Source organism: Panthera onca, chromosome B4 (genome assembly GCF_046562875.1).
Source record: "Panthera onca isolate mPanOnc1 chromosome B4, mPanOnc1 haplotype 2, whole genome shotgun sequence".
Taxonomy (NCBI): domain Eukaryota; kingdom Metazoa; phylum Chordata; class Mammalia; order Carnivora; family Felidae; genus Panthera; species Panthera onca.
In genome coordinates, this window is record NC_138345.1 from 48,297,506 (window position 1) to 48,314,493 (window position 16,988).

The 16,988-nt window shown below is 37.8% G+C and overlaps 3 protein-coding genes across 17 annotated transcripts in view; 2 read left to right on the top strand and 1 right to left on the bottom strand.

The window, feature by feature from the left end:
• The first annotated feature begins 1 nt into the window (after position 1).
• On the top strand, positions 2 to 15,439 carry CB4H12orf60 (chromosome B4 C12orf60 homolog). Of its 14 annotated transcripts, none has more exons than XM_060658295.2 (4): positions 22 to 104; positions 1,014 to 1,071; positions 5,397 to 5,483; positions 14,509 to 15,439. In XM_060658295.2, exon 4 carries the CDS (start codon positions 14,533 to 14,535, stop codon positions 15,265 to 15,267), a length of 735 nt encoding a protein of 244 aa, XP_060514278.2. In that variant the 5' UTR covers positions 22 to 104; positions 1,014 to 1,071; positions 5,397 to 5,483; positions 14,509 to 14,532; the 3' UTR covers positions 15,268 to 15,439. The 14 variants fall into 14 exon arrangements, with proteins under 14 accessions (XP_060514277.2, XP_060514278.2, XP_060514279.2 ...); XM_060658296.2 differs by having other exon boundaries at positions 5,404 to 5,483; XM_060658285.3 differs by lacking the exon at positions 22 to 104 and adding an exon at positions 232 to 790.
• PDE6H (phosphodiesterase 6H) overlaps positions 12 to 16,988 on the top strand; it is a 179,661-nt gene continuing 162,684 nt past the window's right edge. For both annotated transcript variants that reach the window (XM_060658306.2, XM_060658305.2), the window contains exon 1: positions 12 to 104. The gene's annotated coding sequence lies outside the window, so the exon portion shown is untranslated. The remainder of the gene's footprint in view (positions 105 to 16,988) is intronic.
• SMCO3 (single-pass membrane protein with coiled-coil domains 3) lies at positions 2,363 to 11,690 on the bottom strand. The gene is made up of 2 exons (XM_060658299.3): positions 11,470 to 11,690; positions 2,363 to 3,073 (listed from the first exon to the last, which is right to left on the bottom strand). The coding sequence occupies exon 2, from the start codon at positions 3,055 to 3,057 to the stop codon at positions 2,380 to 2,382; it is 678 nt and encodes a 225-aa protein (XP_060514282.1). The 5' UTR covers positions 3,058 to 3,073; positions 11,470 to 11,690; the 3' UTR covers positions 2,363 to 2,379.

Consider the following 16,988-nt stretch of genomic DNA (forward strand, 5'->3'; position numbering starts at 1 on the left):
AGATCTTAGCGTTTCTCCGCCCTGGTACCATAGAGAGGAACCAACAACTCTCGGACCAGAGTCTTCTTCCGCTCCGAATTAACACCGAATTGGTTGACTGTCTGGTAAGAGCCCGCCCCCATTGCGCAGAACCACGTTAATTGACACTTCTTTAGACCAATAGAAATAAGGAAAGCGAAGCAACTGGGCTAGGTGATTGGCTGATGAGAAGACTACTTTCCCTCTAGGACCGAGACATTCTGACTTAATTTCCGGGGTCTCCGTCACGTTGGGTTGAACGGGACGATTCCAGTTAGCTGTTTTGCGGTGTTTCTTTTGGCCAGAATTGTATTAGTTTTTGATTTTGGATTTTTTCGTGATGTAAGCGCGTGCTGTCTCTTTTGGTTGTGTCTGTTTGAGAGCGGGCCCCCAAGTTGCACTTGGTACTGTGTTTGTTGCTCTTTGCTAGCGTCATGTCGGTCTGGAAATTTTATAGGCACACAGAGCATTTTGTAGATTTGAGCAAGTTAGTGCCCGTTTTAGAGTTCCAGATTGTTCACCTACGATAAATTAATCTACAGTACTCTACAATAAGTTTCAGAGGAGGAAATGTGGAGATACGTCTGCAATTTTAAATCTAGAAGTGGCGAGGTTGATTTATGTTGGCTCCTTTCCCTTTTGGTCTTTTCACCAGCTAGAAGTCCTTTATGATGTCACTATACCTATATACGGATTTTCACTTAGGTCTAGTCTTTCATCCTTCCCTGCTATCTGCGGTTTGTCTGAGACTCCTCCCCCTTTCCCCTTAAAGGTAAGCTCAAATATTTAAAAATTTTACTTTTAAAAGACTCCCTTGGTTATTTCTGATTTTAATATCCCTTAATAGGAAAATATTTTAGATACAGTTCTTACTATCAATTATTGTAAATACTCCAACATTGAAGGAGATACATACTAATTTTAGCAGCAGAATATTTAAATGTGCACTTAAGCATTTAAGATCGGTTCCTTACCTAAACTACCCTTTGTTTTAGAAAATTTCCCGGTTTGGTTTTGGACCGAATTTTGAGTCCCAGAAAGAGCATTAACAAGGTATTGTAGTTTAGAACTTGTAAGTTAGGTAATAAAAAAATAAGCTTTAATTTTGAATGTGAACAAATTTAGTTTGCAACTAAGTTTAAGAAGCAGTGACAGAAGAGAAAATGAGTACATTTTGAAACATTAAATTATTTCATCTAGCTTTTTAATTTTGGGGACATGATGAGATTTTAAAATCTCAAGACATTTCTTGTACTTTTATGCAAAAAATAAACTGTAACAAACACATTCTTGCATCAACAACTTATTAATAATTTTGTGAATAGAAGCTAAGAGTCTCGATGGGTAGTTATTGGTGAAAAAACACTTGTGTCTGTAGAAATTAACTGAACCATTAGGCCTCATTAACCTCTGGATTTTTCTGAAATCAGGTAATTAATGAAATGGGCCACCTAACGTTTTATGTAGCAGAGGCAGCTTCCATTCTGATAGTATTGAAAATGAAATTTCATTTTTCTGAAAACTCAGGGTAATAAAAATTATGACTCTCCTTTAAATGACAAAGTGACAAATTCTTAAGAGAGTAACAGCTTCCTTCCCTGCATCCTAAGTGCATGTTATGTAAGTGTAGCTGGGGTTTGCATGTTTTCTTTTTAAATGTTCCAGAGGGTTCACACGTTCACATGAGGGATATTCAATCATTACACCACAGTTGGTCAGGGTTGATTGCCATTATAGAAACAGAGCCTTTATCTTTTTAGTTTTAACTTTTATCTTTTAAAAAATCCATCCAGGTTATAGCGTGTGATTAGTAGAAGGTAAAGAACCATTGTGTTCTTTCATGATTGAATTGTTGCAAAACCATACTTCAGTCTCTTCCAGTTTATAGAAAATTGGATTTAAACTGATGAACAAAATTATGGTTGCATTTCTATTTCATTCAAAGGTCACAGTTTGTCTAGGCAGCAGTTACCAAGTACATCGCCTTAGAACTAAATGATGTCTGAAGCTAGTAGTAGAAACAAAAGTCAGTGTAAATTTTAAAGATTTGAGGAATTAGAAAAGGAAAAGGTAACCCTTACATCTGCTCTTCTACAATAGCATTAAACCTAATGTCGATCTGGTAGAGAGCAGTGTAAGAAGGTATCCTGGGATATAATTTTACCTCACAGGGTCTAGCACCAGCTGATTTAGGCATTCATTGTTGACACAAAACTCTAGAGGCATCTAGTTTCAACATCTCTAAACCATCTTGCCACGTTGTTAACTGTATTTATGTCCATGTTGGAAACTTACAGAAAATGAACCTAATCAAAGAAGCAGAACACTGTTGTTGAGAAGCAGAAGTGGCACAGTGGCTGTTTATTTCATTTGGTGTTTCACTATGTTGGTGACTTCAGTAATGGCATGATGATATTTTTCTGAAGCTGACTTGAATTCCACCAGATGCTTCTCATAACTTTTAATGGCTGCTTGAAGCTGTGTTTTCTCCACTGCTCCCAGGATAGCACGGAAAATCATATCTATGCCAAGGCCAAGAACAGCAACCCCTATACTACCAAGGAGAGAAGCACCAATTTGAGCTAACACGGTGACCAACTTGTTAATTATGCCAGTTGTGACATTTGAGCCCACAAGTTTGACAGCCACTGCACTGGCTGCAGAAGTAGCTTCTCCCAGGATGACTGAAATGACCTTTTGTACTATTGCAATTTTCTCTGTTTCCCTTTCTTTAATATCCTGAAGTTTTCTGTAAAGGGTTGGCTCTAGTTTATCTTTCAGTGCTTCATCAACCTTTTGCAATTCTTTTTGGATTTCCATCATGGCTTGGATGATGATATCACAGTTTTCCTTGATGGTCCCATCTCTTTTCATCTCAATGGAGGCCAGGCTGCACCGCAAGTGCATGTTTAAAACCCCAATGAGCTTATTGGTGGCGTTGAAGCTATCAGATAAGCAGTCAAGAAGCTGCTGGTGAAGACGGTTGACTTCTTGCCTTCTCCTTGGGTTATCTGGGTAGAGGAAGTCACTGTGAGCCATATTTCAAATATAACTTCTGAAAAATAAAGTAGTAAATATTCACTAAAACTTTTGAAAAATAGCTGTTGTCTGCATACATTTGACCAGGAAATCTTATACTTTATGAATAGAAAAATAGCACTGTGCTGTCTAAGGAATTCCTCAGAAAATTCAACAGGTTCTTCAAAACAATTATTTTTATGAAACTTAGAGTCAGTGGATGGAAATGTGGGTAACAGAATGCAACCTGTTGGTGCATTAATTAGGGCACTAGCTTTTTGTGGTGGAGAGAAATCCTAGATAGGAAACATTTGGGTTTATCAAGTATCTTATTTGACAAATGTGATTATTTCCAAGTAATATTTAATAGCATTTGACATACTGTGTAGTTAGCCCTTGGTTTCCAGTGCTGCTTAATTTTCCCAAACCCTAGTCACCTACCAGATTGTTTTCTTTAATATTTGGAGTTAAGTTACTAGGGCCAGGAGAATAGTAAGATCTGAGTTTACAGGGCTATTAATATTTGATTTTGTTTGTATACTGTTACCTTAATTTATACTATTCAAGTCACTCTGTATGTCCTTACAGGCAATTATTTGGTCTCTAAACACAGGGGCCATCCAAAGGCAACACAGATATAACATTAGAATCTTTACACAAAATTTTCACGGTAAGAGCACATATTCAAAATTCTTTAGATTAAAATCTCCCTTGGGGAGAAAGTGTTCATGGTGCCGGACACAGTGTAGTTATGACTACCTCTGTAGTGTCCGTTTGCAAATTTTATAAGTTATTTAGACTGGTCTGTAGTGCACTTGTGCACTATTAAGTTTAGCTAGAGGGAGGGGCGCCTGGGTGGCTCAGTTGGTTGGGTAACCGATTTCGGCTCAGGTCATGATCTCACAGTTTGTGAGTTCGAGCCCCGCGTCAGGCTCTGTGCTGACAGCTCAGATCCTGAAGCCTATTTCAGATTCTGTGTCTCCCCCTCTCTCTACCCCTCCCCTGCTCACGCTCTGTGTCTCTCTGTCTTTCAATAATAAATGTTAAAAAAAACTAAAAAAAAAAAAGATTAGCTAGAGGGATGCCTGGGTGCTTGGGTGCCTCAGCCGGTTAAACATCTTACTCTTCATTTCGGCGCAGGTCATGATCTCTGTGATATTGAGCCCTGTGTGGCCTCCACGCTGACAGCATGGGGCCTGCTTGGAATTCTCGCTCTCCTCTCTGCCTTTTCCCTGCTTTCTCGCTCTCTTTCTCTCTCTCTCTCTCTCTCTCTCTCAAAAAAAAAAAAAAAAGCTAGCCTCAGTAAGAAGACAATACCATTTCGTGAAAGTAGTAAGGAATGAGTAGCAAGAACGCACCATCGAATAAATAAAATGAATCTGGTAGGAGCCTCCTTGTGTTTATACTTCTGGCTCAGGGTACTATGTAGAGAAAAAAGGAACAAGCATGTTCTGAGTTTATTTGGGTGAAAAAGTTTGAGTCCTGTAAGAACAATGTTACTCCATATGCATTTGAATAGGCTTAGTATGTGCTTGGCCAGTCTATTTTTAGTTTAAAATTCTCTTGGGAGAAAAGAGAAAATGAAATCTGTATGGGGTCTGGCACATTCTGTCTTGAGTAAACAACATCCTGAGGAATTCAGGCCCTATCTATTTTGGGACCATGGGTCTTGGCCTAGATATGAGGAACCTCACAAGCATAGAATGAAGGAATGAAGATACTTTTTTCTCAAGAAAATAAATATGAAAATAACCTACTCTCCAAGTCCTAAAGATATCATTTGAAAATGGAAAGGGGTACACTTTTTAAAAAATGGATAGGGAACATAATTATTTATGCTGTTAAATTTAGAAAAAAAATGTCTCAGTACCCCTGATAGCATAAATTATCATGGCAAAAAATTCATTTTTTAAAAAAGTCCATTGATTTATTTTGAGAGAGTAAGAGTGCGAGTGGGGGAGGAGCAGAGAGAAAGGAAGAGAAAGAATTCCAAGCAGACTCCATGCTGCCAGTACAGAGCTGGACGCAGGACTCGAACCCACAATTCTTGAGATCACGACCTGGGCCTAAATCAAGAGTTAGACCCTCAACCAATGGAGCCATCCAGGTGCCCTAGTCAGAAGGTCATGTTTATATTTGATTCAGATCCGGCACACCCATGTGTTACACAAATTGCCACAAAACTGTACTTAGAAAATGTCTCAAGTTCAATTAAAGAAATGGCTGAGGGTTTATTAAATACTCCCCAAACACACCATTGGGTTGCAAACTGCACTTCAATAACCACGAATCTGGACTTTGATTTCTCTTTTATCTTCTTGAAATTTTCCATTAAACTTGTTTCTTTTTTTGGCTCTGAGTTTTCAGATATTATCATGAAGTGAAAACTCCAGTTTCTGACTTTGAATTCAGAAGATCATCAACTACATTGCTATTCAGATATTTAGGTGAGAGGAGTCGTTCTTACCCTGAAAAAGCATAAAATATCTCTAGCATCTATCCTATGCCATTATCTGAAGGCATAGCTTCCAGAAAAGGTGTGTGGTCCTATGTATGTAAAGATAAACAAATGGAGAGATGAGTCTTCCTTCTGGGTGGGAGGGTGAATGCTTCCAAGTGGTCAGTTTCTTCCCAGTTAATTCACTGTGTTAGCACAACTTGATGAATGAATCATAAAGTAACAATTAATCAGGATGTTGTTTACCTGAGGAGAATATGTACCAGATCCCAGACAGATACAGAGGACTCCATTTTCTCTTTATTTTCTCCCAAGGGTTTAAACAAAACTAAATAGGTGAGGTTTCCTATTTTTCCAGGAAAAGTAATGATGGGAATTTTTCCTCCCTCAGTATTAAAACATTATGAAAACAATCAGTATTGTACGGGTATAAGAATAGATGAACTAGAACAAAACAGTTCTGAAAACAGACCCTTTTATATATTTGATAAATTAAATAAACATAGAATCTCAAGTCGATAGTAATTGAAATTATTATTCTATAAATGTTCCTGGCATAATAGACTAGTTTGGGGGGTTAAAAATTAATTTTAAAAAGTTAATGTAATATATGTAAAAAATTATAAAGTAGCTAGAAGAAAATGGATAATTTTCAGATGTTTATATGGAGGAGGACTTTATACACTTAAAGCCAAAGTAAAAAGTTACACAAAAATTTGATTAACAAGGATGACCATGTAAAAAGAACTAAAAGCAAACTGGGAAACGTGCAAGAAAAATGAAGTATGAATTTTCAGAGTGTTGTAATAAATAAGAAAAACAGTAGTAATCTAATAGCTAAATGAGCAAACAACTTTAAACAGGACAGTAAAAGAATAGTAGCTAATTAATTGATGAAAAAACTTAAATCTTACCTGAAAGACAGAGTATTTCAATTATATTTTCTTTCTTTTGTATACCCAAGCCCTTCTTCCCAGTTTCCAGATATCAAGCTATAATTTTGTGCCAGTAACAAGTTTGAATAAGAGACACCATGACTTGCTCAGAATTGTTTTTCAAATCTAATCAAAAATGACTTTTATTTTTTCTGAGTTGGGCTTACCTTTCTAGCTCCTTTTCTCTTGGGGAAGGGTGTTGAAAAGGTTCCTCTGGTACTGAATAAGTTCAAGATTATTTTTATCCCAACAGTGAGGTAAACACTAGAGAATTAGGTGGAGGAGAGGTAGGGTTTTAAGGTGAAACTAATGAATTATTTTTGGACACGTGAAATTTGAAGAAGCTGGTGAAGGAAGCAGTTTAATAATTCAGTGACAATTTATCTAATGGACTAGTACCTTACTATGTATAAGAAAGCATGCTAGGCTCTATAAAGCACACAAAAATGAAAAAGTACATGGTCCCTGCTTTTATGGCATTTCCAATCTAGTTAGGTAGTTAAGACATTTAAAAATACACGTGGAGTTGAAAGTAATGTGTCATTTGAAATTATAGGCTTGGCGCTTGACTTGTGCACATTCAAATTTTATTTTATTTTAATTTTTTTTGCCAGTTTCTACAAATTATTTATTATATTTTTTTATTTCTATTTTGTTCTAAATATTTATTGTCAAGGTAGCTAACATACAGTGTGCTCTTATTTCAGGAGTAGGTTCCCATGATTCATCACTTACATGCAACCAGTGCTCATCCCAACAAGCGCCCTCCTCAATGCCCATCACCATTTTCCCCTCCCCTCACCCCCCCCCCCCCCAATCGACCCTCAGTTTGTTCTCTGTATTTAAGAGTCTCCTATGGTTTGCCTCCCTGTTTGAAACTATTTTTTCCCCTTCCCCCATGGTCTTCTGTTAAGTTTCTCAAGTTCCACATATGAGTGAAAACATATGATATCTGTCTTTCTCTGACTGACTTATTTCACTTAGCATAATACCTTCCAGTTCCATCCACGTTGCTGCAAATGGCAGGATTTCATTCTTTCTCACTGCCAAGTAGTATTCCATTGTGTATATAAACCACATCTTTATCACATTCAAATTTTGAACAACCCACAGGTTAATATATATTAACACTAGGGCCATATGGAAATATTCAGTCATCTAGGGAAGGTTAACAATTTGTACACTTTAAAACTGTTACTCTTAAATAAGTGTTTGATATTTAGAGGAGAGGTTGTAAACCACATGGAAAAACAGCTGGCAATATGCAGCATTTCTACTATTGCCCATGACAATTTAGCTTCGACTCTCAAATTGCTTACTTCACTCAGCAAAACAAAAGCCTTGCAATTAGTTGGAGTCACTCTTCTTCGTCTTCTTTTTTTAAATCTTTATTTATTTTTGAGAGAGACAGCAAGACCGGGGGAGGGTCAGAGAGAGAGAGGGAGACACAGAATCTGAAGCAGGCTCCAGGCTCTGAGCTGTCAGCACAGAGCCTGATGCAGGGCTCAAACTCACAGACCATGAGATCATGACCTGAGATGAGGTCAGACACTTAACCGAGAGAGCCATCCGGGTGCCTCCGAGCCACCCTTCTTGAAGATCATAGTGTTACTTAGGCATGCCTCAAGTGATGTCTTACCAACAATACACTTCACTTACCTAAGAAGAGTTCTGGGTCATATACTTCTTCCTATCTTTATTACAATTTCAGGGATAACCATTTATTTATTTATTTATTTATTTATTTTATTTTTAGGTTTTTTTTTTTAAGTTTTTTTTTGTTTTTAACGTTTATTTTTGAGACGGAGAGAGAGCACGCAAGTGGGGGAGAGACAGAGAAGAGAGCAAGACAGAATATCTGAAACACCTCTGCACTGGCAGCACAGAGCCCGATGTGGGGCTCAAACTCACGAATCATGCATGAGATGATGATCTGAGCCACACTCAACCGTCTTAGCCACCCGGGCGCCCCAGGGATGACCTTTTAAATATTGACTTTAAAATTCAATCTTTTAAAAATCATTTCAAAGTCATTTTATAAAAGACATTTAAAGATTGGCACCTACAGGGAGCTAAGTGGTATACACTTCATCCAATTCTTACTTATTACCTGCACCTTTTGTGTGGTAAATGTGATTTTTACATTATTTGTTATCACATGATAGTGTTCCCTGTCAATGAAAAAAATTCACTTTATGCAGTTAGCATCCACTTCTTAGCAGCAGAGTTTGTACTGTTATTTGAGTTCTTTTATTGCTGTGGTTCATGAAATAGGTTCCAAAGATTCTGGGGCAGCCTGATAGAGAATTGCTGGCCAGCAGGCGGAGCTCGTGGTCTCTGGCATGCCTATTTTTCCAGAGCCTTTGCTGAAGCAGCTATGATTTCTTGTTGCTATATATGGACTGTGGGTGCATAAAATTTTATTTGATGACAGAGTTCTGTTGCTAAAAGGAAGTTTGGAAATCACAGGTATTTTTGTCTTGGGAAATTGGAATGTGAACAAAGACTAGCTTAAGTGGATTCTTACTGAAATTAACCTTGTCAATTTTGTTGAAATGAGAAGTCAACATTCAAGACAGAAGAGTGTATAAATGGTAGAAATATATTGATTGTATCTAAAAGTTAAGATTTATTTAGTGATACTATACAATTGTTTTAGTTTTTTTCAGGGAAGGAACCACCTTACAAAGTGAAAATGTATTGATTATCACATGTTCAAATAAAAAATTCTCAGGATACTTTTGTGAATAATAGTAGTTAAATGTCAAGTGTCACAGAAATTTAAAGAGGGAAATTATATTGAGGTGTTCAGAGGAAGCGTCACGGAGAAACACGTGATATGTGTTTTGACAGATGGTAGAATTATAATATGAAGAAATTAAAAGATTTGATAAAAAAGTATTTTAAAATATAAAGTCAATAGCACTGATCTATAAACACTTTAAAATAGAAGAAGAAAAACACCCATTAACCTATCTTAATTTTTTTTTTTTTTTTGGTTATTCCTTTCTAAAGTTTGTTTAAAGGTGCAAGTAGTTTACAAAGTTGCAATAACAGTGTAAATAAAATTTTCATCTTATATTAATTTACCTAAACATTTCCCTTTATTTCTAGTTTTATAATCATTATATAAAATATTCCATAAGATATCTATCATAATTTAATAAATATCCAATTGTTTCCCTATCATAATATTCTTTAAAAAAATTTTTTAATGTTTATTTATTTTTGAGGCAGAGAGAGACAGCATGAACAGGGGAGGAGCAGAGAGAGAGGGAGACACAGAATCTGAAGCAGGCTTCAGGCTCTGAGCTGTCAGCACAGAGCCCAAGGTGGGGCTTGAACTCATGGACCATGAGATCATGACCTGAGCCGAAGTCGGATGCTTAACCGACTGAGCCACCCAGGCACCCCCCCATCATAATATTCTAATGGACATTTTAATACACAGTTTTTCCCCTTTTCAATTACCTGGATTATTTCCTCAGGATAATTTCCAGAAGAATTCTATAATCCATGGGAAATAAAGTTTTTATTGCTTTTGATAAGTATTGCCAATTGCATTCCAAAAACTTTTACACTACCATCAAAAATAAATTTTTACAGCAGGACACTGTATGTTTCAAAGTCAAAGATCGTTCTGTTAAACATTGTTAATTTGGGGAGCATGCAGTTAAATTTCAAAAAGAGTTTTTGCTTTTGTAGAAATACATAGTGAATATGTTAATGATAAAATGATATGCTTGATCTCTGAGATTTGCTTCAAAATAATCTGGAAGTGAGAGTGGAGTAGGGTTACAGAGGATATAAAATCAACCTTGTTTTGATAATTTTTGAAGCTACATTATGGGTAAATGGGAGTTTATTTTTTTATTATCTCCACTTCTGTGTATGTTTGAACTTTTTCCATAATAACAATTAAAGAAAAAGATAACTTCTCAGCCTCTAATGTTTAGTCATTTGTGCTCTCTGAGGTTTTACATTTCTCCAGGCTGTTACTTTCTCACTATCCATTTTGGGTCCAGCGGTCATGCAAGTTTCACTTATTTGGGAACATGGGAAGAGGGTATAGGTGAAGCCCGAAGCTTTTCGGAAGAAAATAACAGCTATTAACTCGTTCTGGGCCTCCTTCTGTACATCAAAACCATGGCCTTTAATTGAAAAAGCAAAATCAGGGGTGCCTGGGTGTGTCGGTTAAGAGTACAACTTTGGCTTAGGTCATGATCTCACAGTTCGTGAGTTCAAGCCCTGCATCGGGCTCTGTGCTGACCACTCAGAGCCTGGAGCCTGCTTCAGATTCTGTGTCTTCCTCTCTCTCTGCCCCTCCCCGGCTCACGCTCTGTCTCTCAAAGATAAACAAACATTAAAAACAACAACAACAACAAAAACAAGAAGCTGATCATGGTGTGATGAAACTGTTTCCCATGTGAGTTCTTCTAAAAAATATTTCTGACTAGGGAGAGGAGTATCAAGGAGTTATCAAATGCTCAGGTGAGACTCCTCTACTTATGTGCCTTAAGGAATTAAAAAAATTAGTAGACAATGTTTCTTGCCCTCAAGAAGATGACAGTCAATTTGGAGATACACAGCAAATGCCAATGATATTTAAATGTAACATGAAGGAGCAGAAGCAGTATAAATTAAGTAGTAGTAGATTATATGTTTCTTCTTTTACAGATACTGAGTTGCTTATATTGGTGTTAAAGACAAGAGGAAATGTTACAATCCATGTAAACAGTACACATTCACATAGGTATCATTTCTTCTTTAATCCTAATAGTGATGTCTTTACTGCTTTATCTTCCCCTCTGATTTAATCAGTCATATGAGCTGTTACTTTTTTTTTTTTTTTTTTAATCTGGTGTCTTCAGAGAAATAATCACAAGGAAGCTGACATCAGATCCTCTTAAAACGAAGTTGTTTTGTGACTATATTATATTTATGGCTAGGATTCAAGACTGACATGTTGTTTCAGGAACCCTTTAATCCGGAGAAGCAGAATATTATATCAATACTAGTAGAAATATCCATATTGCTTACCTTGCTGTGTTCCTGAGTTCAGTAGCCCCAGCTTGTTTAGGAGTATTGCTGAAGGGCTTTTTCATCTGGTTTCATCCGGATGTTTCCGTGGAATGTGATGACTTATAGCCTTTGCTAGTCTCTGCTGGGTCCCTCTGCCTGTCTGGTTTATAGACAATTTCTGCATTCTTTGTTCTCAGAATTCTTCTATTTCCTGTATAATATAAAGTCAGTGTATGTTAAGTAACATAATTAGAAAGACTAGTAAAGTAGTGAGCCAGTTAATTTTCTGTTCTTGAATGGACTTCATTGTTGAAGGGCTGTACAACTGAACTAATTCTATTCAGCAGAGAAGATGACTCTGATCGCAGCTCTCAGATTCTGAGATTCTGTCCTGTCCGCTATTCCAGACATCAAGCTTCCTTTAGCTTCTGTTGCATTTATACTTCCATCTGTTGCTGGTGGCTTTGGGTCCTCAAGAGATGTAAATCCAGATACCTGCAGCCAAATGTGATTTGTGTGTAGAAGTTCTGCTCTTTATCACTGTCTCTCATTGCGTTGGTGAATGTCTTGACAACAGAAAAGCCCAAAAAACCAACCTGACTCCTTTCCCTTAAAGCTTAGATCATGGGGTGCCTGGGTAACTCAGGCCATTAAGCATCTGACTTTAAAAAAATGCTTATTTATATTTGAGACAGACAGACAGACAGACAGACAGACAGATGGAGTGTGAGTGGGGCAGAAAGAGACAGAGACAGAATCTGAAGCAGGCTCCAGGCTCTGTGCGAGCTCTGAGCTGTCAGCACAGAGCCTTACACAGGGCTTGGACTCATGAGTGGTGAGATCATGACCTGAAGTCAGGTGCTTAACCGACTGAGCTACCCACGCACCCCAGTGTCTGACTATTGATTTCAGCTCAGGTCATGATCTCATGGTGACAAGAGATTGAGCTCTGCACGGGGCTCTGAGCTGAGTGTGGAGTCTCCCTAAGATTCTCTCTTTCCCTCTCCCTATGCCCCTCCCCCACTCATGTGTGCTCTCTCTCTCTCTCATTAAAAAAAAAAAAATGCTTTGATCAGAGTCTTCTATGCTTCTTCATCTAGATTCTGCCCTAATACCCACTGGTACCTCTACAGCCGGCAGGGACACCTCAGACGCAGGAAAATCATTCAGTCCCCGTATAACTTAATGGAAAAAACACAGGCTTAGAATTGGACCGTCCTGATTTTGTGTACCCCAAGTATCACTTCCTAGCTATGTAGCCCTGGGAAAGTTACTTAAGATTATTTTTTTTCATCAGTGTGATTTGAGTATTAGTTTGTAATTTATGGATTGTCATTATGTATTGAGTGAGATAATGCATGTATAATATGGCAAAAACTTATTAAATGGTAGCTATTCTTATTATATTAACAACACTAATTTCTGTTGCTATTGAGTGGGTAGAGGATATAGAACCAAATCCAACTAGAAAATGTGTAAAATGTAAAGATGCTGCTCTATAGTTTTAAAGAAGGATTAAGTGGGGTGTTATTTTACTTTTGTCCCAGTGGGTCATTTTGCACTTGACATATCCTAGGGCTTACCATGTACAGGCATGGGGGGAAAAAAGAGAAGAAAGATGTGTAGACAGTGTATTGAAAGTAAGTATGGATGGATAAGTACGATTTCAATAGGTGTGGAGGGGGAAGGAGTGGGAAGAGATAATGCAGGTGGAGGGAGTACTGTGAACAAAGGAGCTAACAAAGTATTGTAGAGCATTTCCAGGGAACAAAATTAATCCACTAGGCTGGTGGCACAGGATCTATATGAGAGCAGTGAAAGGAAGGCAAGTAGTGAAAAATTGAAAACAGTTTATAGATGACCTCAAATGCCATTCCGGGAAACTGTATTTTATTCTCTAGGCAATACTGAATTATTGAAGGTTTTTTATTATGAGATAATATGAGGAGGTTTGGATTTCGGGAAGGTTACTTCATATAAAGTGCATTAGTGGGTATAGCCAATAACGTAACTCAGTGCCTACAGTAACTGGACAAAACATAGGTAGCTGAAACACTTAGTGTAAGACAGTAGGGTGTAGAGGGTAAGTGTCTAGTTTAAAAACGACAGCTGTAGCTCCAGACGATTTTTCTAATTTATAACATGGGCTTAGTGCTGCCAGTTAATCTCATTTTTTTTTAATCATCAATAGCAATCCAGATTTGTATCTTTCAGTTTTTGAATTTAGCAGTTGATATGCGTTTTGAAACTACTTTATGGTGGGTCAAACAAACCACATCTGCTGGTTGGACTTTGCCTGTGGATTGCTGGTTTGTGACTCCAGGGCCAATGTTCACAATCCTGTCTTTTTGTATCTCCTCTGGAATTCTACTTGTGAACGTTGGTTAGAGACATCAACACTCCTCTCTGAAGCAGAAGAGGAGGAATTGCAGTGAAGGTACAGAAACATTCGGAGGCAAGAGAGACTCTGATGGAGTTTGCATCAGATGGCCTTGATCTTCTTTGGAGTGTGACACTCTACCTCCTTGGTCTGCTGTTATCCACCTCTCAGAGCTATCTGATAGTTACTTTATATGTTCTGTCCAGGATTTTTAGTTGTACTCAATAGGAAAGATTGGATGGAATGTGCTTGCTCTATCTTAACTGGAAGCAGAGCCCCTCTATGTAATTTGTAAGCTTTATACCATCTTCTCCACTAGATTGGATAGTTATTGAGGATAATCTCTGAGAATAATGCTACTCCATATATCAGCACATCTAATTGTGGATCTAGCACACAATATTCAATATGAGATTTAAGTTCATTGAAGCACTCCTACTTTATATATTTATATATAGAAAATATATATTTATATATAAAATATAAAATATATATATTTATTTTAATTATTTTTGCTGTTTTTTTAATTAAAACACAGGATCATTTCTGCTTTATAGCTTGGGTAGCTTTCCTACCCTTGACAGGAGTTACCTCCACATTTAGATTATACTTTCAGTCTCCCTATGGTAGACAAATATAATTTTAGTTTTGATTCGGATTACTACTTTGTTTTGCAGTGCTGAAACATTTTTGTTGGAGAAATGTCTTCAGAATCAGAAAAGGATAGAGACAGGCTGGTTCAAGCTGCCCAAAAGTTCTTCTTTCATATGCAAGATCTTGCTTCCTTCACTAACATACTTATTGAATTGTTTAACTACAGTATGAATACTCAGATCAACCACATGACTGTGAAAGAAGATGATAATGTTAAGGATGTCTTTGAACAAATGTTCAAAATTTTAAAGGAGATGCAATCTGTACTGGAGGCAAAGTATGACCAAATGCAAAAGGAACCTTTATGTTCCCAGATTGCAACAGCTGTTTGTTCCATAGTTGAGAAGAACACCAATGTAAAGGAGTTGCATCAGTCAGCTAAAGAAATGTTCAAAAATGTCCACACACCAATCATTGTCTCTGTGCTGAATAGTAGTAACATCCTGGGGAGTTTAGAATCTTCTGTCTCACCCTTGATGAAATATCCCATCATGAATCTTCGGTTAAGTGACCTCTATAGAAAAGACACCAAAGAGCAATCAGATGCCACCACATCTGAGAAAAGCACAAGTCCAGGGCCACCCCAAGTCAGTACAATAGACACCTTGAAGAAGTTGCAGGGTGCGCCGAAAAGTGAGCAAACCAAGAATACCATCAAGTCCACTGCAGATCAGCTGGAGCAAATTGTCAAAGCTTTGCTACCAATCTTAGAGGTCCTCCAAAAAGTCATAAGCACTATGGAAACCAAGACGCCTGTGCCTAAGAAGACCAATGACCAGTAGGAGTGCTCATTTCTGTCAGAGAATCAGTTTGAGTCCTGTGAAATTTTGGAGTATGTTCTAAGACCTTTCATGCTAGAAATGTGTTATGTTGAGACATAAGTGCAAAGAGTAGTCACCCAACAGACCATTTACCTTGAATTTTGCTTTATTCAAATAAAAATAATCAAAGAAAGCCTGCTTGAAGTGGCAGTTACTAAAGATAACATTTTGTTCAGAAAAGCAAGGTAATGTATTATGTTTGAGGATGTTTCTAAACGTTACCTGTCGTCTTAAAACAGTTAAAATAACCCCAAACTAATTTCCACCCTTAGTAATTTTTTTTGAACATTTATTTACCTTTGAGAGACAGAGAGAGACAGAATGTGAACAGGGGAAGGGACAGAGAGAGAGGGAGATGCAGAATCAGAAGCAGGCTCCAGGCTCTCAGCTGTCAGCACAGAGCCTGACACGGGGTTCAAACACATGAACCATGAGATCATGACCTGAGCTGAAGTCGTACACTTAACCAACTGAGCCATCCAAGCACTCCCCACCCTTAGTAATTCTATTTCTAGATACTGCAGTGCGAAATCCAGGTAAATGTCAACGTTATCATTAGATAATCTGGCAGAAACTACTGTTGAGACAGGACACGTATAAAATAAACTTCTGCATTTCTGGCCCTTATATACCCATATCTGAAACATTAGTGCCTTAACTCTTATATGCCATCACTAAATACTTTTGGTATGATTTATCCAGAAGTCATTGATTGATTGATTGATTTTTTAATGTTTATTTTTTATTTTTGAGAGAGACAGAGACAGAGCACAAGTGGGGGAGGGAGAGAGAGAGAGGGAGACACAGAATCCGAAGCAGGCTCCAGGCTCTGAGCTGTTAGCACAGAGCCCGACGCGGAGCTCGAACTCATGAACTATGAGATCATGCTCTCAGCCGAAGATCATGACCTGATCGTGATGCTTAACCTACTGAGCCACCCAGGCGCTCCCAGAAGTAAATAAGAGCAATGAAGGAAGAGTAGTTGTTTTCTTGCTTACTTGACTAAGACCAGAGCAAACAATTTATTCTTGTCTGTTTCCTACTGAAGTTTTGTGATTAGGAACTATTGGAGGTTGAAAAATGGAGTTGCTCTAACCTTTCATGAAGACTGAAACACTTGTAGGATTTCTGAGATGTGCTTTTATGGGGGAAGAAAAGTTAGACAAGTCCCTTTGCCTACCAGAAAGTCTTTGACGCTCATTCAGTGGGAAGAAGCATATGCTTTCAACATTGCCATATTCTACATGAACCTAGTAAGAACTTCACTGAGAATAAGAAAAGCAATTAGTAACTTGAGTTCTTTAAAAAAAATTTTTTTTAATGTTTTATTTATTTTTGAGAGCAAGAGAGAGTATGAGCGGGGGAGGGGCAGAGAGCGAGGGAGACACAGGATCTGAAACAGGCTCTAGGCTCTGGGCTGTCAGTGCAGAGCCCGACGCAGGGCTCGAACTCACAGACCTTGAGATCATGACCTGAGCCGAAGTCCGACACTTAACCGACTGAGGCACCCAGGCGCCCCAGTAATTTTAGTTCTTTATTGGAACTTTTTTTCTGAGAATACCTAAGTTTTTTCCTCGTGTAAACATTTTCTCATCTGAAGCTTTAAGTCTCATTTTCTTCTTTAAAGAGAAAACATATTTCCCTATACTTAAAAAAAGTCTGCAGCATGAGAAACTAAAAGG

Coding starts and splice junctions, on each gene's coding strand:
- SMCO3 (XM_060658299.3), bottom strand. CDS start 3,057: ATGGCTCACAGTGACTTCCTCTACCCAGATAACCCAAGGAGAAGGCAA.
- CB4H12orf60 (XM_060658294.2), top strand. CDS start 14,533: ATGTCTTCAGAATCAGAAAAGGATAGAGACAGGCTGGTTCAAGCTGCC.